Genomic DNA, 26,906 nt, shown 5'->3' on the forward strand with positions numbered 1-26,906 from the left:
ATCTGTGTTGTTTTGTATAATTCACCTTTATAAACTATTTTGGTTACAGTATCTGCTAATTTAAATGTTACATTCCCAACAGAAAATGTTATCAGATCCCTTCACTTACTGTTAATAGGAAGGCTCCTTTAGAGGGAGAGGGAGCAGTTAAACATAAAGAGATGAGGAGAGGCAACGGGCTAGCTTGAGGAGAAAAGGATAAAAATGCAGATAACAATTCTTGTTTATTACTGGTCAAGGTACGGTGTTCTGTTTGATATGGCAAAACATAGCAGAGACTGTTTTTAAAGTGTAAACAGGAGCTGACAGTCAGTTATTGAGCAAATAGCCTGCACAGGATTCACGACCTAGAACTGGACCTATTGCAGGTTGATCCACCCTAATTTCTTTGCTGAGTCATATAGAGAATTATGATGGCATTTATGCTGATGAGCATAATAGTTCTTCTCAGTGGTGACCCAACATTTGGTAGGTCTTGTGATCTGCTGTTGGATTAAGTGCCTCCTGTTCTGAGCCACTAAATGAGCATGGAGTTGGATCCGTGCTGCTGCCTACTTTAATAAAATGTATTGTTAGAATACGGGAATTGCTGACAAAGCCATCATTTATTGTTTATCTCTTGTTGCCCTTGAGAAGGCAGTGGTGAGCCACTCACTTCCTGACTCCCCAATACCTGTCCACCATCTGCAAAACACAAGTCAAGAATGTGAAGGAATACTCTCCACTTGCCTAGGTGGGTGTATCTCCAACAACACTCAAGAAGACCCCATCCAGGACAAAAGCAGCCCGCTTGATTGGTACCCCATCCACAAACATGCACTACCTCCACCAACCATGCACAGTGGCAGCAGTGTGTACCATCTACAAGATACACTGCAGCAATGCACCAAGGCTCCTTAGACAGCACCTTCCAAACCTGTGACCTCTACCACTTAGAAGGACAAGAGCTGCAGTTGCATGGGAACACCAGCACCTGCAAGTTCCCCTCCAAGTCACACACCATCCTGACTTGGAACTATATCACCGTTCCTTCACAGTCGCTGGGTCAAAATCCTGGAACTCCCTTCCTAACAGCACTGTGGATGTACCTACCCCACATGGACTGCAGCAGTTCAAGAAGGCAGCTCACCACCACCTTCTCAAGGGCAATTAGTGATGGGCAACAAATGCTGTCCTTGCCTGCGATGCTCACATCCCATGAATAAGTAACGAAAACCTTTTTTAACCAGTGCGATCCATATCGAAGGTTGCTGTGTATTATAAAGGTATTAGTAAACAGTCAGCTACACTCCTGAATTACGGACCTATAATTTGCACAAACCTGAACTGCCTTAAGATGTACAACTGGCACTGTAATCAGCCTTCAGCACACTGATCTTATTTCTCACACTTTCCTTGCGGTTCGTTTGCAATAGTAAGCTGTACCATGTACAGGAAAATGGGCTGTTGCATTCAATTGGATTTACAGGAAAAATTGCAGCAGCTTTCAATGTAATTGGAAAGAGGGGCACGGAGTTCAAGAGTCTTAATTTGAGCCTCACTCACCCAGACCTAATCAAACATTAAAGTGCCTTTGGATTGTAATAACTGTGAGCACTTTACATACAAGAATGGCCTTCCCCTGTACGGTGTCTGTAACTTGCAAGTTATATCCTTTGCCTTTAATTGTTAGTGATGTTTAATTGTGATTGATTGTGTCTGGCTGCCACTTTTTAAAATTGCACCACAAGGAAATAAGGCAGAAAAAGCTGTTCATCCAGCAGGGATCACTCCAGGAAAGTGAATTTCTACTGTAAATTAAAATTAAAAGGATTCTAAGGGCGATTAGCGTAATTATCCAGTTTTCAGCTGAGTTACGACATTTGATATGTAGTTCCTCCTCCCCCACCACCCTCCCCAATGCTGACCCTGTACACAGAACAGAAAAACTGATAATGAAATTCTTTTACTCATCTGACCAGGTTTGATGCCAATTTTTGAGTGTATGGAACAAAGGACCTTTCTAAGATGGTGAATAAGAAAATGTAACACAAAGGGAATTTTCAGCACAAAGACATTGGCCCCAGGGCATGGGTGAAGCCCACATAGTCTCCATTTAATTATTGACCAATGAGAACAGAACCTAACAGTAAATAGTCACGTAGCAATAATGTCCAAATGCAGTTTCAGAAGTGTCATCAGACAAAAATCATTACTGAGCCAAAGAAGGAGATATTAGGTCAGGTGAACAAAAGCGTGGTCAAAGAATTGTGTTTTAAGGATGATCTTAAAGGAAGAAGAAGAGGTGGATACATTAGGGAGGGAATTCCAAAACTTAGAACCCAGACAGCAGAAGGCCCAATGGTGGGGCAAAAATAATGGTGAACGCATGAGGCCAGAGTTGGAAGAACACGGAGCTCTCTGCAAGGCTATAGAAGGTTACAGTAATAGGAATTGGTGAGGCCATGAAGGGATTTAAAATATGAAGCTGAAAAATTAAATTTCAGGAGCTGGGGGACCAGGAACCAATGTAGATCAGTGAGCACAGGGGAGATGAGTGAGTGGAACTTGATGCGGCATTGGATACAAGTCGCAGAGTTTTTAATGAGATGAAGTGTATTGGAGGGTGAAGGATGGGAGGCCAGTCAGAAAAGCATTGGGTTGAGGTGGGTGATATTTGGGTGGGGTGCTCAGTTTGTGGTCAAATAGAACATGGAGCTTGTAAACTATCTGGTTTAACCTGAGACAGTGTCTGGGGAGTGGGATGGAATCTATCGCGAGGGTGCAGTGTTTGTGACATGGCTGAAAACAATGGTTTTGGTTTTTCCAATGTTTAACTGGCGGAAATTGTGGCTAATTCTGGACTTTGTGTTGGACCAATAGTTTGACAAGACAGTGGCAGTGGAGGGGTTAGGAGATGTGATGGATGAATAGAGCTGGGTGTCATTCATCATCATGCATGTGGAAGCTAGCACTGTGGGGAGAATTTTAACCCCTGAGGATGAATTGGGCAGTGGCGGGTGAGGGAGTTTAAATGTAAAAGATGGGAAACCCAACCCCAACCGAACGCACCTATTTCCGGTTCAACTGGGGCAGGTTGAGTGTTGGACAGTAACTAGCTCTCGAAAGGTTACTAATTATAATATGTTAATGAGGCTGTGTGCTTCAGTCTCCAGTAGCCATTTGGATTTAATGGCTGCAGGCTGGATTTCCGAGGGGTTGGAAAGCTGGCAGCTAAAGGGAAACGAGAACTGCCGGATCCAGCAGGCAAATCCTTTTCCAGCACTGCTTGTGGGCCAGGAGAAGCAGGAAAGGGCCCCCTCACTCCCCACCCCCCAACCCCACACAAGCTATGCTATCACAATCTGCCTCCCTCCATCCCTGATATTTCCATACCACCCATCTATCTCTCCTTCTCCTGCTCCTGATCTCTTCCCTCCACTCCCCCCATCCACCACCGATGATCTCTCCCCCCCTCTCTCCTCTCCCTTCCCCAGCTGCAGCTTTGTACAACAGCCTTCTCACCCAGTAGTGGTCACCCTCTCAATCTGGCTGACTGAGTTCTAGAATTCTAATGAAGTCCCTCCATTAAATTTGGCAGGTCCTCCACCTTTCTCCTATTTCCATGTTTCCCAACCATTAACAATCATCCTCTCTCCCTCTGCCTCCCCATAAATATTGGGGGCTACGTCTTTGGGTGATGTGGCGAAGGAACAGCATATAAATGAAGAGGAAGGGGGTCGAGGACAGATCCTTGGGGGACTTCAAAGGCGGCTGCAGGAGTTGAATAGTTCTATTGGCTACAGGATTCAAAAATCATTGGCCAAACACTATCTTAATACAGTTATTGGTTTGTGTGGCAAATGGATTCTGTCCTATCTAGAATGCACATGACAAGTTATTGGTTGCTGTTTTGGCAAGGACACTGCTATATGACCTCTGTTTTTCTAGGTGAGTAAAATGAGAGGTGCCTGTTCCTGTTCTGCTTCACTCAACCCTCTTATAAAGCACAGGTGTCAGCTCTCCAAAACCATTATTGCCTACTCCTCTGACATCACACCTTTATAGAATCATAGAACGGTTACAGCACAGAAGGAGACCATTCGGCCCATCCTGTCCATGCCGGCTCTCTACAAGAACAATTTAAGCTAGTCCCATTCCCCCGCCTTTCCCCATAGGCCTGCAAATTTTCTTTCTTTAGGTATTTATCCAGTTCTCTTCTGAAAGCCACGGTTGAATCTACCTCCACTACACGCTCAGGCAGTGCATTCCAGATTCTAACCACTCGCTGCACAAACAAGTTTTTCCTCATGTCACTGTCGCTTCTTTTGCCAATCACCTTAAACTGGTGTCTGGTGAGCTCCTCTTCGAAGTAATTGAGTTAATTAAATATAACCTTCATGTGGCCTCAGCAACTAGTGATGTTTCCAATCATTCAAACCTACTGAATGTTGGCAGTGACAAATGTATGGAATCCAAAGGCTTAACTTATTGCAAGGAAACATGATGAAATTATGTAGTTATGTGTGAAGAACACTAAGTATGAAAAGCCTTCATACACTGTGGTTTGTCACAATCAAAGTCACTCGCCCCATTATACAAGTTCCAATTTTAAATGCTTCTGAAACAGTTACTGGTTTTTAAACTGTGTGAAGTACTGGAGGCTGTAGAATTTGTTCTAGGGATAATTTTGAACAGCAGCTGTTGGGCATCATGAGTCTGCAAATCATTTTTCATTCCCTGAAGCAATACTGTTGGAGAGAGGCTCTTCAGCTTTGAAATAAAAAGGGCCTTGTAGAAATATATAAAGAAATATATAAGTTAGTGGAATGAAACACAGTAATCCCGAGCAAATCCAGGCCCATCTTTCCCACAACTCCATGTTTGAATCCCTTGCCACAGTACTGAAATCAAAGTCACAAATGACAGCCTATGTGACCATGGTAAGCTATCCCTCCTCATTCTTCGTGACCTATCCGCAGTCATTGACACGGCTGACCCCACCATCTTCCTTCAAGATCTCTCCTCCATCCTTCAGCTGGGTGGGACCATGAAGTAATCTGGAAGACCATTTTAAATTACAAGAGTAGGACAAGTGGACCAAGGTTGAAATTCGGGGCTGATATCAGGAAGTTTTCCTTCACGCAGAGTGTGATCAGCACATGGAACGGAGATGAATATCCTGGAATCAATTAAGTTGTTAAGAAACAACTGGATTTTGCAGTGGGCGAGGGGAAAGCTATGTAATCTGCTTCAGGATGGATGAATTAAGATGGGCTGAACACCCCATCCCAAGCCAAAGATTACATTCTTGAGGCATGTGAGGGCCAGTGCCATAATGATGGTCTCATTTCCAGGGCATGTTGTTATATATGAAATTCTTGACTTGACATGTAAATACTGTGTAAACACACACCATTCGTTGTAGCAGCTGGAGCCCTCAGACTTAATTACAGTGAACTGTGACTTGCTGCTTTCCACTCCCAGCCAACATTTTCAGCTGCTTCAGGAAGGGGGACTGGGCAAGATTGCAACATCTGTCTGATCATCTGCTGAGGAATCTCAGCCATGAGTTCTGGCTGGTTCCACCGGAGCTTGATTTTCCTTTTTTGTTACAACGTTGCAACTTTAACAATACCCAGACCTCCTCCAGTTCTGTATATGTAATCTGGCTGCTCATTCTCTCTTGTACGCTTTCTCTTTCTCTCTCTGTTGACGTGTATCTCTCCAAGCACAGGCTCTCCCTACCTCTGTGTGTGTGTGTGTGTGTGTGTGTGTCTCTCTCTCCCTCTGTCTGTTTCTCGCTCTTCACACAATTTAGCTGAAACATCATTGTAAGAATAAAGCCTGGGCAGGAGCTGAACATGACCAGGATCAGCTGGTCCAGTATTAAAGGAAAGCTTGAATTAGCTGGGATTCCAGAGGTTTAACTACAGAATCTTCGGAGATCCAGAAATCTGCTCATTATTGTATATTTGCACAAAATAATTCTCGTGTGATCATGAATTTTACTGAGAGCTCTTGTCTCTATGTTAGGCTGGCGGATTGCAGATCCCATAATCAGCTAAGTATATTTGTTCAGGTTCTGCTAATATTGGCACCCAGCGTCATGTTTGCAGATTTACAGTGTGTCTTTGCTGCTATTACTTTATTTTTTGATAAATTTCGGTTACCTGAGTAAAGGATGAGCAAACTGAAGAAATATTGTGTCAAATGATGGGATTATACTGTAGCAGAGAGTAGACAGTCACTCACAGTGTGTGTCTCACTCCAGGCTAACCCAGTCATTATTCTGAAACCAAAATCAAGATGAGTTGCTCCCTACCTCACTGTAATAAAATGTCTCAGATCTCACTTCTGTATCAGGTTACATTACCAGTACGAACAGATTCAGATTCAGTAAGTTGTGTAAATGGGAACATGAAGTTGCAAAGGGACACAGATAGATTAAGTGAGTAGGCCAGACGGTAACAGATGGAGTTCAACATGGGGAAGTGTAAGGTCATCCATTTTATATCCAAGTGTCAGGTTAGACAGAGGTTGCAGTCCTTGAATATGTAGCAAGACTGAGGGTCACAGACACCGAAGTCAAAGACTTACAAGTTCCAAGTTTATTGAAGGTTGCATGGACATACTCACAGACAACACACGGCAATGCTTTGCTGTTGAAAATCACACTTTTATTAGTCGTTGAGCTCAACTTTTTAGATTTCTTCCTTCTGCCTCATCTTCCAACTTCTGACTATGGCCTGGCTCTTTCTATCCCCTGTCTTATTGTATTACTACATGCACATTCCATAACCTTTACACACAATCTTTATCCATTTATCTGATGTCTGTGATCCAGGAAGTTAGCAGAAACTGCTGGTGTTTAGTCTTTAGCAAGAGAGAGAATGTACTTTATTATGGCTACACTACAGATAAGTAGCAACAATGCATGAATAGTGACAAAATCTAAATCTAAGTGTAATCAATGTGTTGTTTAATGTCAAAATCAGGCTGTTTGTGATCTCTGTGAAGATTGCCAAACTCAGCAAAGTTTTGCAACCTTTTAACTTTAGCAGCTTAATACAAAAATCAATTTATTTATTTAGAGATACAGCACTGAAACAGGTCCTTCGGCCCACCAAGTCTGTGCCGACGAACAACCACCCATTTATACTAACCTTACAGTAATCCCATATTCCCTACCACCTACTGACACTAGGGGCAATTTACAATGGTCAATTTACCTATCACCTGCAAGTCTTTGGCAGTGGGAGGAAACCAGAGCACCCGGCGAAAACCCACGAGATCACAGGGAGAACTTGCAAACTCCGCACAGGCAGTACCCAGAATCGAACCCGGGTCGCTGGAGCTGTGAGGCTGCGGTGCTAGCCACTGTGCCACCCTTTACGATTCTTTACTCCCTAATGATCCTTTCACACAGGAGTGACAAACCAGAATATTTAATGGCAAGAGATTAGGCATTGTGGAGGAGCAAAGGGATTTGGGTGTCCATGTACACAAACACCAGTGAACAAGTACAAAAAGTAGTCAAAAAGACCAATGGAATGTTGGCCTTTATCGTAAGAGGATCTGGATTACAAAGAGGTGGAAGTGATGCTTCACTTGTACAGAAACTTGGTCAGACACCATCTGGAATACTATGTTCAGTTTTGGGCAACGCACCTTCGGAAGGATATATCAACCTTGGAGAAGGTGCAGCGCAGATTGACCAGAATCATACTGGGACTTAAAAGAATTGAATTATGAGGAAAAGTTGCATAAACATGGCTAGTGTTCCCTTGAGTTTAGTAGGTTGTGGGATGGTCTAACTGATGTATTTAAAGTGATAAAGGGATTTGATGGAATACATACAGAGAAATGATTTCCTCTAGTGGGAAAATTCCAAGACAAAGGGACGTGATCCTAAAATTAGAGCTAGGCATTTAAGAGTGAAATCAGGAAATATTTTTTAAACAAGAGGTAGTGGAAATCTGGAACTCTCTCCTCCAAAAGGCTGTGAATGCTGGGTCAACTGAAATGTTCAAGACTGAGATTGATATATTTTTGTTAGATGAGGGTATCAAGGGATATGAATCAAAGGTGGATAAATGAAGTTGAGGTACAGATCAGCCAAGATCTGATTGAAGGGCAGAATAGTTTCAAGGGGCTGAATGAGCTACTCCTGTTCCTATGTTCTTAGAATACAGTGCTAGTATTTGGAGGGTGTTATCTCTCCACTGTATATCTCTCTCAACTGATCCATACTCGGGTGAATTTTGATCCCATCCCAACATCAGGGCATCATTCCTGAAAAAAAGACTTGCATTTATAGAGCACCTTTCACAACTTCAGGACATCCCAAAGTACTTACAGCCAATGAAATACTTTTAAAGATTAGTCATTGTTGTAATGTAGGAAATGTGGCAGCCAGTTTGCACACAGCAAGCTCCCACAAATGGCAATGTGATAATGAGCAAATAATCTGTTCTTGTGTTGATTTGAGGAATAAATATTGGCCAGGACACCAGGGATAACTCCCCTGCTCTTCTTCGAAATAGTCGATCTGAGGGAGCGGACGGGGCCTCAGTTTAACGTCTCATCTGAAATATTGGAATGCTGTCCAAGACTAAAACTACTGGTTGTTAGAGTTTGTTTTGAAATTACAGGAGTCAGGGAGTCTGATCTGCTGTGTGTTCAATTTGTTGTCTTCACACTTCTCAATCAAACTGATAAAAGGTTAAAAACCATGAATCATTGAAATTTGAGTCCTTGATCCCTTTGGCCACTGTGCGGTGGGAAACTGTATTCATCATGTCACTACACATAATCCCCCTAGGGTCCCATTGAGAAGGGTTGGTGGAAAAACAAATTAATCTCTTTAGATCCAAACTCCCTTACCTTGTTCATGGTTTATGAACTCATTAGAGGTACTGAAAATGGAAGTATTTGCTTATTTGAAGATGACTCTGTGCAGAGTAAAGTCTCCTCGATTTCTTTGGGCTTGTGTCACTGATTTTACAGTTTCAGGTTGGGAGGTCTGGGTACTGTGCAAACTGATCTTGTTAAGGTGACTCTGCCCACAGTCAGCTGCAAGAAAAAACAATCAGAAGTCGGAATGAGTCCAATTTGAGTAATACGTGTGTTTGTCAAATATAAACAGAAAATTCTGGAAGGACTCAATAGGTGAGGCAGCATCTGTGGAGAAAGAAACAGAATTAATGACAAAATTTTAACTCAATAAAACCCCATCCACTTACAGAGTTAAAATCGGGCCCGTCCTGATTTTGAGAGTATTTCAAAAACCTGTGGACAATCCATTTCCATGTTTAAGCACAGCACAGGTGAAAGTGGGAGACTGTACCTAAAACAAAATTTGGCAAATGAACAGAAGGACAATGAGAGCAAAACATCCCAATCAATGATCAACACAAAATGTTATTATAATTTTTTTGGGATGTTTCAGAAATCAGATTAATAGTGGAGTGAGGGAGTGGATTCATGTCAACGTTAACTGGCAATGAACAGACATCATCATCCTGTACTCCTGATTGAGATCTGCCCTCTGAAATAGAAAACTAAATACAGGGGTATTGCTGAGTGAGATAGGGGATTATTGCTTACATAGTGACTACACTTCAAAAGCACTTCATCTGTAAAGCACTTTGGGTTGTCCTAAGGAGGTGAAAAGTGCTATATGAACACACTTCATTTATTCATCCAGCACTGGGTATGTCACACACTACATACACACATGCCATGTGCATGCCACACACATTACACACACCTGCACAGATACCCCACACACATACGCTCCTTCACCGAGGCTCTTCCCATATACACTCATACATCATATACATACATTGTCTCCCACAGACACACAAATTGTTTAAAGCTTTCACTGACAGCTGTTTCTCCTGGATTTGTTCCCTTACAGAGATTATCCGGGCTAAAAAACTGCGAGCGTTGGACATCACAGCCAGGAGCTTTCGTTTGTTGTGGCCCAAGCTGCTTAGCAGTGATACGGGCTATTATCTGATTGAGTACACTCCACTCACTGAGTCTCAAAGGAAATCATGGAAAACCGTCACTGGAGATGAAACCAGTGTTGTTTTGAGAGAGTTGCTCCCAGAGACCACGTATGAAGTGAAACTTACTCCAATAAATAACAGCAACTACAACAAACCCCTCGTGACAAAGGTAACTACATTGGAAGGTGAGTTCTGATGTGTGTGCTGTAACCTGAACCGTCTAAAATCAAATGGGCAGTTTATTAAAACATTAACACACTGTCAAATAAAAAAATCTTTACCAGAAGGGATCTGGAACTCACTGCCTGAAAGGTTGGTAGAGGCAGAAACCCTCATAACATTTAAGAAGTACTTGGATATGCACTTGAAGTGCATTAACCTACAAGGCTACGGACCAAGAGCTGGAAAGTGGGATTAGGCTGGATGGCTATTTGTTGGCTGGCACTGGCACGATGGGCCAAATGGCCTCCTTCCACGCTGTAAATTTCTATGGTTCTATGATTTTAAGGCTGCAAGTCTGTTATTAATGCTGCTCTCAGTAAATGTGGCAGTAAGGATATTGTGATTGTCCTCCGTTCCTTGGATATGGACAGCAAAATAACTCAAGTTCTATCAGGCATCTTACTTCTAATCTGACCAGTCCATTTTTGAGGGGGTGGGGGAGGGATGCTATGCTGATCTGTCATAATTCTGGTGGGTAACCAGCAGAACCCCTCCAGCCGCTTGGCATCATTTCCCTGCCCACCACATGTAAATGCCAGTGGGGAAGCAGGGCTTAGCAAACCGTTGGATTTTCCTGTTTATCGCCACTGTCTCCATTAATCCCCAGGACCACCAGCAGGAGGGTTAGTGCAAGTCCCTGTGGTAGCAGTGGCAAGCCCTCCCCCCCCAGTCTCTGGAAGGAGGGAGAGGGGTTAGCATTGGCTTCCTTCCCATTTATATCAAGTTATATGAGTCCACAGCACCGAAACAGGCCAAACTAGTGGTTATGCTCCACATGAACCTCCTCCCACCCCTTTTCATCTAACCCTATCAGCATGCTCTTCTATTCTTCTCCCTCATGTACTTATCCAGCTTCCCCGAGCTTACATGTATCTACGTTATTTGCCTCAATTACTCCTTGTGGTAGCAAGTTCCACATTCTAACCATTCTCTGGGTAATGACGTTCCTCCTGAATTTCCTATCGGATTTATTAGTGACTATCTTATATTTATGACCCCCGAGTTTTTGAATCCCCTGCAAATGAAAACATCTTATTTATTTAGAGATACAGCACTGAAACAGGCCCTTCGGCCCACCAAGTCTGTGCCGACCATCAACCACAGTGGCGCAGTGGTTAGCACCGCAGCCTCACAGCTCCAGCGACCCGGGTTCAATTCTGTGTACTGCCTATGTGGAGTTTGCAAGTTCTCCCTGTGTCTGCGTGGGTTTCCTCCGGGTGCTCCGGCTTCCTCCCACATGCCAAAGACTTGCAGGTTGATAGGTTAATTGGCCATTATAAATTGCCCCTAGTATAGGCAGGTGGTAGGGAAATATAGGGACAGGTGGGGATGTGGTAGGAATATGGGATTAGTGTAGGATTAGTATAAATGGGTGGTTGATGGTCGGCACAGACTCGGTGGGCCGAAGGGCCTGTTTCAGTGCTGTATCTCTAAAACTAAAAAACACCCATTTATACTAATCCTACATTAATTCCATATTCCTACCACATCTTCTTTCTGTCTGTCCTATTGAACCCCTTTGTCATTTTAAAGATCTCCATCAGGTCACCTGTCAGCCTTCTCTTTTCCAGAGAAAAGAGCCCCAACCTATTCAGTCTTTCATGATAATTATTATCTCTCAGTTCTGGTATCATCCTTGTAAATCTTTCTTGCACTTTCTCCAATGCTTTTATAACCTTTTTATAAAATGAATTGTGCACGGTGCTTCAAGTGTAGTCTAATCAACGTTCTATACATGTTACACTTGATTTCCCTGCTTTCCAATTCTATCCCTCTAGAAATAAACCCCAGTGCTTGTTTTGCGTTTATTTTTAAAAGGCCTTATTAAGCTGTCACTACTGTTAGTGATAGGTGTATCTGTACCCCTAGATCCTTTACTTGTGTACATAAACAGGATCAGGATATTCAGGAACAGCAAATGGCTACGGAGTACAAAAAGCTTGCCTGTTTTTCATAGATCAACCCCACCTCCTCACCAATGCTCCCTGTAAGTCACACATGCACAACCACGCAGCAAGCGGAAAGTACCACGCAGGCTGTGCACAAGTTGTCCCTTTAAGATAAGGTGCAAAAAATTTAAAAGTACCACCCATTCAAATGAACAGGGCACGTACAGCAAAAGATTTAGAGGGGACATTGCTTTTCATTATGGTCTTCAATGCCTTCTCTCCAACAATGACGGTGAGCTTAAATAAAAACGGAAAGTGCTAGAAATACTCAGCAGGTCTGGCAGCATCTGTGGAGAGAGAAACAGAGTTAACGTTTCGGGTTGATGAACTTTCAAAGGTCATCGACCTGAAACGTTAACTCTGTTTCTCTCTCAACAGATGCTGCCAGACCCGCTGAGTAATTCCAGCACTTCCTGTTTTAATTTCAGATTTCCAGCATCCGCAGTATTTTGCTTTTATTTTAATGTCTGTGAGTTTCTCCCTGTCCTTGTTAATAAGAATCAGCTAAGTATTTGACAGAAGCTTCTGTCTGCATCTGGACAGTACAGTTGTTAAGAGTGTTCATGAGCCAAAATAGCTTTCAGAATTTGAGCTGAAAAGCTTTTGAAGGCAGCCCAGCTGGAGCAGGTTTGTGACCCTGATGTCCAAGAATTCTTACATTGAGATGTTGCTGTGACATTCCTGGGGTCAGGCAAGCAAAGTGTGAGGTTATTCAATGCACACACATAGACACACTGCAAGAGCTGTGTGCAGGTTCAGGTGAAGGGAACCAGATATTCTGAGTTTATTTACACACTGCATTAACTTAACCTGTGAAGTCAGATACCTATCTACTATTGCAAGCACAGTGGAACCATGTTATTCTGGTCATAGTCACAATCAGGGCTGAAAAGACCATCAAGATCTATCTGGTCAGTCCAATTACCATCTATTTGGCCAGTCCTATTCGCTTACAACGATTAAAATCTCTTTCACCATATCACAACCCATATAACACTGTTTTGCAATTGTGTCTAGTGACCAGTACAGTTTGGTTGTTCAGTGGCAGCTCCCCATAACTGAAAGACAATTGACTCAATTGTTAATCCAGGTAATAGCATGATAGCATGAACATAAGGCTGCCAAATGCGGTCAACTAGTTGACTGTAAAGGATCCAGAGAACAGCTCAGTAGTTACTTTCATATTGGCTTTGTGCAGCACAGTAGAACCTGGTTCTACTGCATGAGTCTTCGGATGCCAGTGCTAAAACTAGTGCAACCTTACATAGAATTTTACAACAAAGTAACAAGCCATTTGGCCCAACTGGTCTATGTCGGTGCTTATGCTCTGCACGAGCCTCCTCCCATCCTACTTCATCTCAGCCTATCAACATATCTTTCTATTCCTTTCTCCTTCATGTACTTATCCAGATTCCCCTTAGATGTATCTTGGCTATTCGCCTCAACCAGTCCATGTGGTCACGAGTTTCACATTCTCACCACTCTCTGAGTAAAGAAGTTTTTCCTACGAACATACGAATTAGGAGCAGGAGTAGGCCACGTGGCCCCTCGAGCCTGCTCCGCCATTCAATAAGATCATGGCGGATCTGATTTTAACCTCAACTCCACATTCCCACCTACTCCTGATAATCTATCGCCTCCTTGCTCATCAAGAATCTATCTACCTCTGCCTTAAAAATATTTAAAGACTCTACTTCCACTGCCTTTTGAGGAAGAGAGTTCCAAAGACTCACGATCCTCTGAGAGAAAGAATTTCTTCTCATCTCTGTCTTAAATGGGCAACCCCTAATTTTTAAACAGTGACCCCTAGTTATAGATTATTTCACAATAGGAAACATCCTTTCCACATCTACCCTGTCAAGACCCCTCAGGATTGTATATGTTTCAATCAAGTAATCTCTTACTCTTCTAAACTCCAATGGATACAAGCCTAGCCAGTGCAACCTTTCCTCATAAGGCAACCCGCCCATTCCAGGTATTAGTCTAGTAAACCTTCTCTGAACTGTTTCTAATGCATTTACATCCTTCCTTAAATAAGGAGACCAATACTGCGCACAGTACTCCAGATGTGGTCTCACCAATGCCCTGTATAACTGAAGCATAACCTCCCTACTTTTGTATTCAGTTCCTCTCACAATAAACAATATCATTCTATTAGCTTTCCTAATTATGTGCTGTACCTGCATGCCCTGCTATAACATCTTTAATAATAGCTACTAACATTTTCCCTATGACAGGCCTGTAGTTTCCTGCTTTGTGTCTCCCTCCCTTTTTGAATAAAGGAGCTCATTCACTATTTTCCAATCTAACGGAACCTTCCCCAAATCTAGGGAATTTTGGAAAATTAAAACTAACGCATCAGCTATCCCACTAGCCACTTCTTTTAACACCCTAGGATGAAGTCCATCAGGACCCAGTGACTTGTCAGCCCGCAGCTCCAACAATTAGGTACCACTTCCCTGGTGATTGTAATTTTCTCGAGTTCCTCCATCCCTTCCATTTCCTGACATACAGCTAATTCTGGGATGTTACTTGTATCCTATCTAGTGAAGACCAATGCAAAATACCTGTTCAATCCATCTGCCATCTCCTTATTATCCATTATTTATTCCACAGATTCACTTTCTATAGGACCAACGCTCACTTTGTTAACTCTTTTCTTTTTTAAATATCTATAGAAACTCTTACTATCACTCTTTGTATTTCTAGCTAGCTTTCTCTCGTACTCTAATTTTACCTTCCTTATCAATCTTTTAGTCATATTTTGCTGTTTTTTATATTCTGTCCAATCTTCTGACCTGCCACCCATCTTTGCACAATTATATGCTTTTTCTTTAAGTTTGATACTACCTTTAACTGTTTTATTTAATCATGGATGGTGGGTCCCACCCTTGGAATTTTTCTTTCTCGTTGAAATGTATCTATTCTGTGTCTTCTGAAATATCCCCTTAAATGTCTGCCACTGCATCTCTATTGACCTATCCCTTAACCTAATTTGCCAGTTCACTTTAGCTGGTTCTGCTTTCATGCCCTCATAATTACCCTTATTTAAGTTTAAAATACTAGTCTTGAACGCACTCTTCTCTCCCTCAAACTGAATGTAAAATTCAATCATATTATGATTGCTGCTGCTAGGGGTGTCTTCATAGGAGGTCATTAATTAATCCTATCTTGTTGCACAATACCAAGTCTCGTATCGCCTGCTCTCTGGTTGGCTCCAGAGTGTGCTGTTCTAAGAAACTATCCGAAAACATTCTATGAACTCCTCATCTAAGCTACCTTTGCCCATCTGATTTTTCCAGTCTATATGTAGATTAAAATCCCCCACGATTATCACCGTACCTTTCTGAATTTCCTATTGGATTTATTAGTGACTATCTTATATTAATAGCACCTGGTTTTGGATTCCCCCACAAGTGGAAACATCTTCTTTATGTCTACCCTATCAACTCCTTCATAATTTTAAAGAGTCTATCAGATCACATCATTTTTTTGCTTTAATCAGTACAGAGAGGCTAAGCTGCACTGCCTGGTAGCACAGCACAGTTTGGGAATCAAAAGAGCAGCAGCACACATCTGGGACCACATGGTCAGGATGATGTTTGTAATTAACTAATCAGCAGCAGACATTGGGGATTGTCATAGATTGTTACTGACTGATGAGTGTATCAGAAGGTGAGTGATAAATGGGCAATTAGCTAAATTGATCTTGGTAACTGGATCCCACTGTAATCAACCTAATGAGAAGTTGACCTGGAATTATATCTATCAGGAGCTTGAAAGCAGTAACTATCCCTCTAGCTAGAACCTAAATTTCAGTAAAGTGCGACCATTTATTGACATGTACCTTGATACATAGAGATACATAAAATAATGATCACATTAATTTAGAAAGTATTAATTTATTAATATACTGGTGCATTATTGTGGTATTTGTCAATATCTAGCACGATTTTATGAGGAGCTGTGTAATTGTACAAGATTAACTTAGAAACTATTTTATTTTCTGTGACTCCAGATGAGACCAGTCCCCAGATAATCCTAATCTCTGACTCACGCCCGAGAAGTTTTCGGGTCAGTTGGGCCCCAACTCCGCTCGGTGTTGCTTCCTATGAGGTTCTGTATGGGGTCTTGCCGGGCGGTGAGCCCAGCTTACTCACCATCGACAGCAGCCAGAACACCACCATCGTGAACAACCTGGAGCCCAACACCACCTACCTGGTCACCGTGTCAGCCCTGTACCACTCCGGCAGAACAAAAGCACTATCAGCAAAAGCTTGCACGCAGGACGGTAAGAGGTTCCACCACAGCAGCCAAGAAATGCTGCTTTGCAGTGATAACATTTTACCCATCAGAAAATGAATGATACCTGGTCACCCAAACTCCAACTATATAGACCACTCACCCAAACACAAGGTCTGCCCCTTTATTTCGTACTCACCTACAAAGTGTTGGCATTGAGACCTTGGATATGGATGGGAGGCATTAGAGGCGTTGAGCTTGTTGCAAGTTCCCAATCATCCCTAGATTGACTCTACCTGCTAGTCAAACCTAGCTGGAAGCACCTGGTGGGACTGTGAAGCACAAGTGACCCCACAGTTCTAATAGTGACTGAATGGTGTGAGAGAAATGATGGATGCAATTTGACCAGGTGTCCAAATGTAGAGGCCACTGAACATGAGATTGTGGGAATGGTTATAATGTAGGCTGAACAAACTGAGGATTGTCTTCCGCAGATATTCCAAATATTCATATTATTTTTATACAATTTTGCAGTTGGAGTAGTGAAATTTAAAGGAATGTGGTTTTTCATGGAAAAAGAGCATGGTGATGATCATTTTGTGCTTTGGGGAGCCCAAAAAGCTATGTGTCATTTGTCATTTGTCATTCACAAATGATGCAATGTGATGTTTTAGCTGCATTTAAGTCATGTGTATGTAATAAATAGTTGTTTACTTCCAATCACATTTGAAGGTGTCCTTTTTTAAGTTGATTCTTCCAACCTTCTGTTCATTCAAACTTATCCTGTTTCCGATTAAGTCTGAGAGCTGGTAATGTGCAATGAGTGTATTTCCATGATTTGATTGTATTCATTCGTGAAGATGTCATTTCTTATCCTCTGTGCTATAGTTCCTTATTTGAGGGAGATGACAGGGGTTTCCTGTGCAGTGGGGTGTGTGTCAAACCCAGAGTGAAGATTGCTGCACACACAGCACTAAATTGGAGTCAGAAGGAAGGGATGGAGCACAGTCAGTGTTGTCACCATGTCAACAGCTACTGACGCATTTTTCTTGGGGGATGGGGGGAGGGGTAGCCCATTTTCTTTGGTGGTCTCAATCCATTTCAATCACGTTAGAAGACATTCTGCTATCTCCTTAGTGGGATCAACAACCTGCTTGCAGTTAGTAGGAAACCCAAGAGGTTGCCCATGTTGTAGTCCATGAGAGCCCCACAGGGAGGTCCAGGCGACAGTAAACAGGTTTAGTTCACTGAGGTGCTTTGTGATCTTTTGGATGTCATGCAGCACCTTCTGCAACTGGAGACAGCTGAAAGGCTGGACAGGACCAGAAAAGGTGGAATACTGTGTCATCCCACCAAAGCTAACAGTCTGCTGTGACTTAGGCTAAGGGTTGCCCTTCTAATATGAATAGTAAATGCAATGTAAGCAAAACTTGATTATACTATATTAGACACATATCCTACCTGAGTTGAGATCCTGACACTAGCACTAGCTCCATAGTGAAACAGTCTGTACCATTGCCTGGCCACTCCCTAGTTGCTACCTATTCCCATGCCCATCTAACGAACATAAACACAGAAGAATGGAATGTAAGCATAGGACAATATGCATCACTAATCTGAGGTCTTATATCTAATACAAGGTCATTTTTGTTCTGTGTTTTTGATCTGAACAGCAAATTCTAAAGTCAACAACCTGAAGCTTATTGACATTAGTCCCACCAGTGTAACAGCCTCATGGGACCCTGCTAGAGGAAGAGTGCTGCAGTACAGGGTGCGGTGCACTCGTCATCGAAGAAGCCCATCTGTGAGAATCATCCCAGCACAGGTCCGACATGTGCTGTTAACAGACCTCATTCCAGGGACTGACAACAGGATTTGTGTGAAGGCAATATACAGAAATGGTACAGGACAAGGCTTGTGCAGAGTGGCACGCACACCGCAGCAAAGAGGTAGGTAACGGAGGCAAGCAAGGGGTACCAAACCTGGCCATTTAACCAACTGAGATGTACTTACAAGATGAATACATACAATTGAAATGTATTGCAATAACATCTAATAATAACTGTGAAATAACATACAAAGCAGATGACACTGTCCTTTGTCTTCCTAAGGGTCGACTAACTGTCAGTACTTTATTTGCATTACTCACTATTGTTGTGCATTCACTGAATAAATTTCACGTGAGTCTTACTGTAGGCAGCCATTGAGGAACTTTTTATTTACACCTCCCTAACCGAAAGGACAGCAGGGAGGCAGTATAACAGTATACAAATACTTAGCTATTGCAATACACTACAGTCCCACCCCTCTTTAAAAAAAAACATACATTAAATGTAAAATGGTACTTGTACATAATTTCCCAGAATACAATAACAATACGCTGAAATTTAACAGGATGGTTTGCATACTTGTTATAGAGTCATCGAGCTATACAGCACAGAAACAGGTTCTACAACTAAACCATACATAACCAATAGTTCCAGAGTAATTTACATTTAAAAAATTGTTTCTTTGTGACTTGCATTTTCTTTCTGACTTTCACTTGGAATTGTAGGAATTTGGAATATAGGAGGTTTCTCATGCTCTCCCTTTGTCAGATTTCCTCTTTCAAGCAAATGATCTACATGACATTGACAGAGTCTCTCTCCCATTCTCACAAGATATGTGAATGCACCTAGTCTTTTTACAACTCCAAACACATACTTCTCATCACCTCGGTGGTTTTTCACCATGACCTTCTGACCAGCACTGAACTCTTTAAGTTTCATGCCTTGAAGATCGTGACTCATCATCACTCTATCTTGCTTTTCTCAGTTTGCTATTGACGTCAGGCTTAAGCAAACTAACTCATGCCCTAGCAGCGTGTTTAAACATTAACTCATAAGGTGAACAACCTGTTGCAGACTGTGGGGTTATTCTGTAAGAGAACAGAAAATTGTCTCGCCTGTGTCAAAAAGAAACATGGAAATTACTGCTTGGCTGATCACCTAGCAAGTACTTCTGCAAAGACCTCCGCAATTTGTACACTTCTTTCTGAAGCACCAGTCGATGCTGGGTGATGCGGTGGTATTAGAGTGTGTCTGACTCCATTCTTACTGAGAAATATTTCAAATTCTTCTGACGTAAACTGTGGACCATTATCTGACACCAACACTTCAGGCAGCCCATAAATTGCAAACTAACTTCTCAAAACCTCAATTGTTTTGGTACTTGTGGCATAGAGCACAGACTCAACATTTATCCACTTGCGAGAGCTATTGTCCACTCCCTGGTGTGCAGCAAGGTTAGCCTCAAACCAAAGAAGCTGCATCACTCCAAGCAGAAGGGCCGCCTGCGCAGCAACATGAGCAGAATTTCTCATCCACAGCTGCTACACGTTTCTAAATTCACTTGAAAAAGCCCCCCAAAACACTCCCACAGGGGATGCAGGGACCAAGTGGGCCCACATCAAAGACGCCATCTATGACTCAGCAATGACCACCTATGGCAATTGTGTGAAGCGGAATGCAGACTGGTTTCAATCTCACATTGAAGAGCTGGAACCTGTCATAGCCGCTAAGCGCAATGCACTGCTGAACTACAAGAAAGCCCCCAGCGAATTAACATCCGTAGCACTTAAAGCAGCCAGAAACACTGCACAAAGAACAGCCAGGCACTGCGCAAATGACTACTGGCAACACCTATGCAGTCATACTCAGCTGGCCTCTGACACAGGAAATATCAGAGGGATATATGATGGCATTAAGAGAGCTTTTGGGCCAACCGTCAAGAAGATTGCCCCCCTCAAATCTAAATCAGGAGACACAATCACTGACCAACGCAAGCAAATGGACTGCTGTGTGGAACACTCCCGAGAAATGTACTCCAGGGAAAATGTTGTCACTGAGACTGCTCTCAATGCAGCCCTGTCTCTGCCAGTCATGGATGAGCTGGACATACAGCCAACAAAATCGAAACTCAGTGATGCCATTGATTCTCTAGCCAGCGTAAAAGCCCCTGGGAAGGACGGCATTACGCCTGAAATCATCAAGAGTGCCAAGCCTGCTATACTTTCATCTCTGCACGAGCTGCTTTGCCTGTGCTGGGACGAGGGAGCAGTACCACAGGACATGCGCGATGCCAATATCATCACCCTCTATAAGAACAAGGGTGACCGCGGTGACTGCAACAACTACCGTGGAATCTCCCTGCTCAGCATAGTGGGGAAAGTCTTCGCTCGAATTGCTTTAAACAGGATCCAGAAGCTGGCTGAGCGTGTCTATCCTGAGGCACAGTGTGGCTTTCGAGCAGAGAGATCCACCATTGACATGCTGTTCTCCCTTCACCAGCTACAGGAGAAATGCCGTGAACAGATGCCCCTCTACGTTGTTTTCATTTATCTCACCAAAGCCTTTGACCTCGTCAGCAGAAGTGGTCTCTTCAGACTACTAGAAAAGATCGGATGCCCACCAAAGCTACTAAGTATCATCACCTCATTCCATGACAATATGAAAGGCACAATTCAGCATAGCGGTGCCTCGTCAGACCCCTTTCCTATCCTGAGTGGCGTGAAACAGGGCTGTGTTCTCACACCAACACTGTTTGGGATCTTCTTCTCACTGCTACTCTCACATGCATTCAAGTCCTCAGAAGAAGGAATTTTCCTCCACACAAGATCAGGTGGCAGGTTGTTCAACCTTGCCCGTCTAAAAGCGAAGACCAAAGTACGGAAAGTCCTCATCAGGGCTCCTCTTTGCTGATGATACTGCATTAACGTCTCACACTGAAGAGTGTCTGCAGAGACTCATTGACAGGATTGCGGCTGCCTGCACCGAATTTGGCCTAACCAACAGCCTCAAGAAAATGAACATCATGGGACAGGACGTCAGAAATGCCCCATCTATCAATATCGGCGACCACACTCTGGAAGTGGTTCAAGAGTTCACCTACCTAGGCTCAACTATCACCAGTAACCTGTCTCTCGATGCAGAATTGAACAAGCGCATGGGAAAGGCGTCCGCTGCTATGTCCAGACTGGCCAAGAGAGTGTGGGAAAATGGCGCACTGACACAGAACACAAAAGTCCAAGTGTATCAAGCCTGTGTCCTCAGTACCTTGCTCTACGGCAGCGAGGCCTGGACAACGTACGTCAGCCAAGAGCGACGTCTCAATTCATTCCATCTTCGCTGCCTCCAGAGAATCCTTGGCATCAGGTGGCAGGACCGTACCTCCAACACAGAAGTCCTCGAAGCGGCCAACATCCTCAGCATATACACCCTACTAAGCCAGCGGCGCCTGAGATGGCTTGGCCATGTGAGCCGCATGGAAGATGGCAGGATCCCCAAGGACACATTGTACAGCAAGCTTGTCACTGGTACCAGACCCACCGGCTGTCCATGGCTCCGCTTTAAAGACGTCTGCAAATGCGACATGAAGTCCTGTGACATTGATCAGAAGTCATGGGAGTCAGTTGCCAGCGATTGCCAGAGCTGGCGGGCAACCATAAAGGAGGGGCTAAAGCGTGACGAGTCGAAGAGACTTGGCAGTTGGCAGGAAAAAAGACAGAAGCGCAAGGGGAGAGCCAACTGTGTAACAGCCCCGACAAACAATTTTATCTGCAGCACCTGTGGAAGAGTCTGTCACTCTAGAATTGGCCTTTATAGCCACTCCAGGCGCTGCTTCACAAACCACTGACCACCTCCAGGCGCTTACCCATTGTCTCTCGAGACAAGGAGGCCAAAGAAGAATAGCTATTGACCAAAACAAAATTCTCTTTACCTTCCACTTCAAAGAAATTGGCATGTACTCATTCTCATAATTTTCTTGTGTTTGACCATGGAATAAAAGGAACCTTGGTTGGCTCATTTCTCATTCTGAGACACACTTCACAGCTTTTCACCAATTCTTTAATATGAAATCCAGTGGACTTCCTTGCAATCTGCAACTATCTTCTTCCTGCTATTTCCATGGCTGTGGTCTCATCACAGGCCACCTTCCAGGTCAGATTATTGCTTTTACTCAAAAGCTTGGCCTGGATTTTACTGTTCTTTAGACCTCCAATGAACATGTCTCTAAGGTTGACTTCTAAGTTGGCGCCATAACCACAGTGAAGAGAGTTGCTTTAATTCAAGAATATAATCTGCACTTGGCAACTGATTCCATTCACGTAATGCAATTTGGAATGCAATTTCATTCTTAGTCGTGCCATAATGAGTCCAGGGGTCTCACGGGCAACATTAGTTAAACAGCACCTCAAAAGCATCTGGCCCCATCATGGTGAGAAAAACATTCACTTTATCCTCATCTTAATTAGCGTTCAGCAAAATGTGTAACCTTCATTCATAATTACATCAGTCCTCTTTGGTGGGTTGAATTCCCCCATTGTCCTAAAATATGTTTTCAGTGCCATATTTTTAAAATAACATACTGTGCTGACTCACAATTGTACTTGAACATGAATTGCAAACACACTGGAGCAATCTTTCAAATTGCCCAAACTTCCTCAGAATCAACCTTGGGAGTTCCAAAAAGTGTGTTACAATGTTCTTCAGTCTGTAATCTCTCAAATGAATGTAAAAAAATAATTTAATCTCATCCTCATCATCGTTCTGTTGTATATGCACTGAGTAAATTTCACGAGTCTTACTGTAGACAGCCACTGTAGAACTTTTTATTTACACCTCCCTAACAGAGAGGGCAGCAGAGAGGCAGTAAACAAATACTTAGCCATCTCAATATACCACAACTATGACCTTGGGTTGATTAGTTGTAGACTCTGTGTGCTGTATATAGTGAATGAACTGTAGCTTGTTCTTCCCTTATCAGTCATCTTTCAACTATGACACCTGACCGACCCCACCTCCTCACCCCGCAGTAATAGCAGGCCCTTTGCTATTAGTACAGGCAGTGCTCTGGCTTTAGAAACCCCAACTCAAGGGGGCTCACACCAGTACATGTAGGAATCAGATTATGAGCCAACTCCCAGCCAAACTGTCACCATTGCACTCGTGAATGCTTTGTCTCACTGTGAAGATTAGTATAATTGCAGCCTAATAGTAGCAATTGAATAAAAGTATCACTGCTCCTTGCAACACCTTAACATCTTTAAGCGCAAATTCCACATCAGATAGTCAGAATGATTCACCTTAAGAGAACATAGTGGCATAGGCGATGTACCTGATGTTTGAATTGGCACAATTCACAACCAGCTGGTGTTTGCAGTTTACCATTAGAACAGTTGCAGAGTATAGAATTGGAACAGTTGCAGAGCAGAAGCATAAATACTAGGGGCATTCAAACTGTAGCTAGATATTGCAATGGCAGAGTTAGGATACTGGGGACGATGGTTATTGATGGGTGAGTTACAGTGTTAAAGGGACAGGCATTATCAATGAGCAAATTAGGGTTATAGAGGGATTATCTTTGGTATGTTAGTTAGGGCATTAGAGGCACAAGCACTGATAGATAAGTCGGGGTATTAGAGAGACAGACATTAATGGGCTAGTTAGGGTTATAAGGGAACTAGCATCAAAAGTAGAGTTAAGGTCCTCAAGGATATTATAAGGATGGGCTTTAATGAGAGCATTAGAATAATATAGCAACCAGTTTCGATGGCTGAGTTATATAGCACTAGAGGAGCATGCATTGATGGGTGACTTAGAGTGCTAGATGGACAGACTGTGATAGGTGAGTTTGTGTACTTGAACATGCAACAATGGATGAGTTAGGGTACTAGACAGAAAGGCTTTGATAAGTGACTTCATATACTAGAGATGTGTGAGAGGGCACCAGAAGGACATAATAAGATAGGTGAATTATACTAGATGGACAAGCATTGATCAGTAATCTATGAGTCGAGAGGGGCAGGGTTTTATAGATGAGTTTTGGGTACTTGAGGAATGAGCACCAATGGGTAAATTTGGGTACTAGAGGGATGAACAATATTAAGCTTGGATACTAGAGGGTGATATTTGAAGCTAAATGACCTTTGCTCATCCTTACATTTCATTTTCTTACAAAAGGTGTTGAGACATTAAATAACTCTTCCTAACTCTTGCCTGCTTTCCTCTTTCAGATTCCTTGTCACTTGAGACACAATTGACCAAATCATACTGCATTCAAGAGCACCAGTGCTGGTAAAAATGATGCATAAATCTTAAAGATAATGGAAACTGTAAAACAGGAGGACTCACCAAAACCAGAAACATTAACTAGGATTGAAAGAATCTCTCTGCAGTTTACTGGCAGACTTTAATGATGCCCAGCTAGGGGATGGTCACCATGTGTCAATATTGTAGAAGCAACTGAAATGTGTAAATCCCCAGTAACTCTGTACTGTGATTCCAGGTTCCTGGCACACCACACTCTTCTGCATTTTAAGTCTGATGATCTTGGACAGTGGTCAGTGTGTAGAGTTCGGTAAGAGTTTGGTTGATTGGAAAGATGCCTGGATAATTTTCTGCTTTGTTTCGCATTCTTATTGGTCAGGGCTGAGATCCACATAATTGTGACAGTTCTAAGATGCCACCCCATTCCTGTACATCAAACTGCAAACTTCTGGCTCAGAGGTAGCTGCTCTAGTGCACCTTTGGTACCAGTGTTGTTGAGAGATTTTTTTGAGAACCAATGTCAAAAGTGTAATCTAGCTCTGCTGCTGCAGGGTTGTATTCTGAGAAATGTCCCAAGAGGCAGCTTCACATCCATAGCAGTTCTAGGAATTTTACTTATTTAAAAAAGTGTTTTGAAATGAAGGCATCCTGAACAGCCAATAAGCTTTTACTGTTTGAAAAGGGATGACTGCGCTCAATAGCTCAATGGGTAAATGTGCTGCCCAGTGTGGACACTGAGCCATACAGAGGTCCCAGGTTTGATTCCCCCAGTCTGCAGTGAGTCAGCTAATCTCAGGCAGGATGGGTGTGGGGGAGCTGGAAGTGGCCCTATGCCCCTCAAAGAGGTGAAAAAATGTCAACCAGGATTCGTTCTTCGGTCACCATCCCAGTGACTCCTGCTGGAATATGTGTGCATGAATGTTTGGTAAAGAACCAATACAAAATTCTGTGAAACAGAAAATGTCAGAGGTATTCTACCAAATATGGCACTAGATGTTACATGGATACTTCTGAAAGAAAAATGCAAATTACGTAGAATTTTTGTCAGATCTGTGCATAATTTTTGAAATAGGAAATACTAACGTGATAGTTCAGTAACTACCTAATCCTAATACAACTCAGTGTAAATTTAGCAGTTTATATATTTGGTTTCTACACACAATTAAATGTGAGTAACCCATTTCTTGTATCAAATTAAAATGTGAATTCAACTGTACTGCCAAAGAAATTATTCCACCAGCAATTAGGCTGTGTATTTTGAAAGCTTTTGATAACCTGAAGTTGCCCATAATGTTCCTCTTGAAATAAAAAAGTGCATTCGGAAATGTGGTGATGACCTGAGCTGACAATGGAGCTGGTGTTGGCACTTCCCTAGAAGCACAATATATTTCTCAGGTTAATTAGAGAACATGGAGAAGCTAGGAAGTATGTTCCATATATCGTGAATGTTGTCAGAGGGAGCCCCACATCACATGTTTAGCCTCAAGACTCCTCATACGCAACATGCGCTCAGCTAACGTGTCTTTATTTTCATCTCTAACAAATTATCGCTTATAACTTCATCACCCACATATATCCTTCTTCGCCATATTAACAGTAGCTAATTTCCCAACTGGATATTTTTTTTTAAATAAGGAGCACCGATACATTATTTGCAAAATACATTTGTAGCAAGAGAGATCCATTTCAGCAATGCTGCTGCTATTGCCTGTCTTTTCAATCAACAAAAGCGAAGCCACTTTCATCGAAAAGATTACCAGATGCAGGATGAACTGTTCCTTTCAATTACATTGCTATTAGTCCCCACTATCTCTCTGCTGTTCAGTATAAATGCTAATAGTCTTGATTTCACTGTTCGTTATGTGGAGTTTGTGGGTCACTGAATCATCCAGAAGGTTCTGTACTGCAGGCATGGTGTCTTGCTCCTGGGAGTTATGCACCACTTGCAGTAAGTCCACATTCTTTTAAATTCACCTTTAATAGGCCAATACACAGTAACTAAAAAATAGCAAATAAGTGAATCATTAAGGAATCAATCTGAGTAAGAGAAGAACATAAGAAATAGGAGCAGGAGCAGGCCATTCAGCCCCTCAAGCCTGCCCCACCATTCAATAAGATCATGGCTGATCTGCCCCAGACATTTTAATTTTAATTTCCACATTAATGCATAACAGTGTTGAATGTGTTTGAAGTATGGTTTAATGCCTCCCATGAATGTCTTTCTCTGCCAAGTATAAATCTGCTTCAAGCCATCAGTGAAAAGGCTTTGTTATCTGACATTATGGAATACCAGATTTTAGGTACTGTAAGCAAAATGTCATTTAGAAACTACCACATTTGATTGCTTAAGTAGAAGTAGACTAAATTGAAGAGAAGCTGAAACCTATTGACAAATCAGCATTTTTAATAAA

General features: G+C 42.6%; 1 protein-coding gene across 1 annotated transcript in view; it reads left to right on the forward strand.

The window, feature by feature from the left end:
* Window positions 1–25,820, forward strand: part of vwa1 (von Willebrand factor A domain containing 1) — a 38,256-nt gene extending 12,436 nt beyond the window's left edge. The window contains exons 3-6 of the mRNA XM_068017313.1: window positions 9,902–10,180; window positions 16,185–16,457; window positions 18,082–18,357; window positions 24,462–25,820. Of these exons, the coding sequence (XP_067873414.1) occupies window positions 9,902–10,180; window positions 16,185–16,457; window positions 18,082–18,357; window positions 24,462–24,526 (893 nt within the window). The 3' untranslated portion in view covers window positions 24,527–25,820. The remainder of the gene's footprint in view (window positions 1–9,901; window positions 10,181–16,184; window positions 16,458–18,081; window positions 18,358–24,461) is intronic.
* Window positions 25,821–26,906: the final 1,086 nt, after the last annotated feature.

The sequence above is a fragment of the Heterodontus francisci genome, chromosome 37 (assembly GCF_036365525.1).
Source record: "Heterodontus francisci isolate sHetFra1 chromosome 37, sHetFra1.hap1, whole genome shotgun sequence".
NCBI lineage: Eukaryota > Metazoa > Chordata > Chondrichthyes > Heterodontiformes > Heterodontidae > Heterodontus > Heterodontus francisci.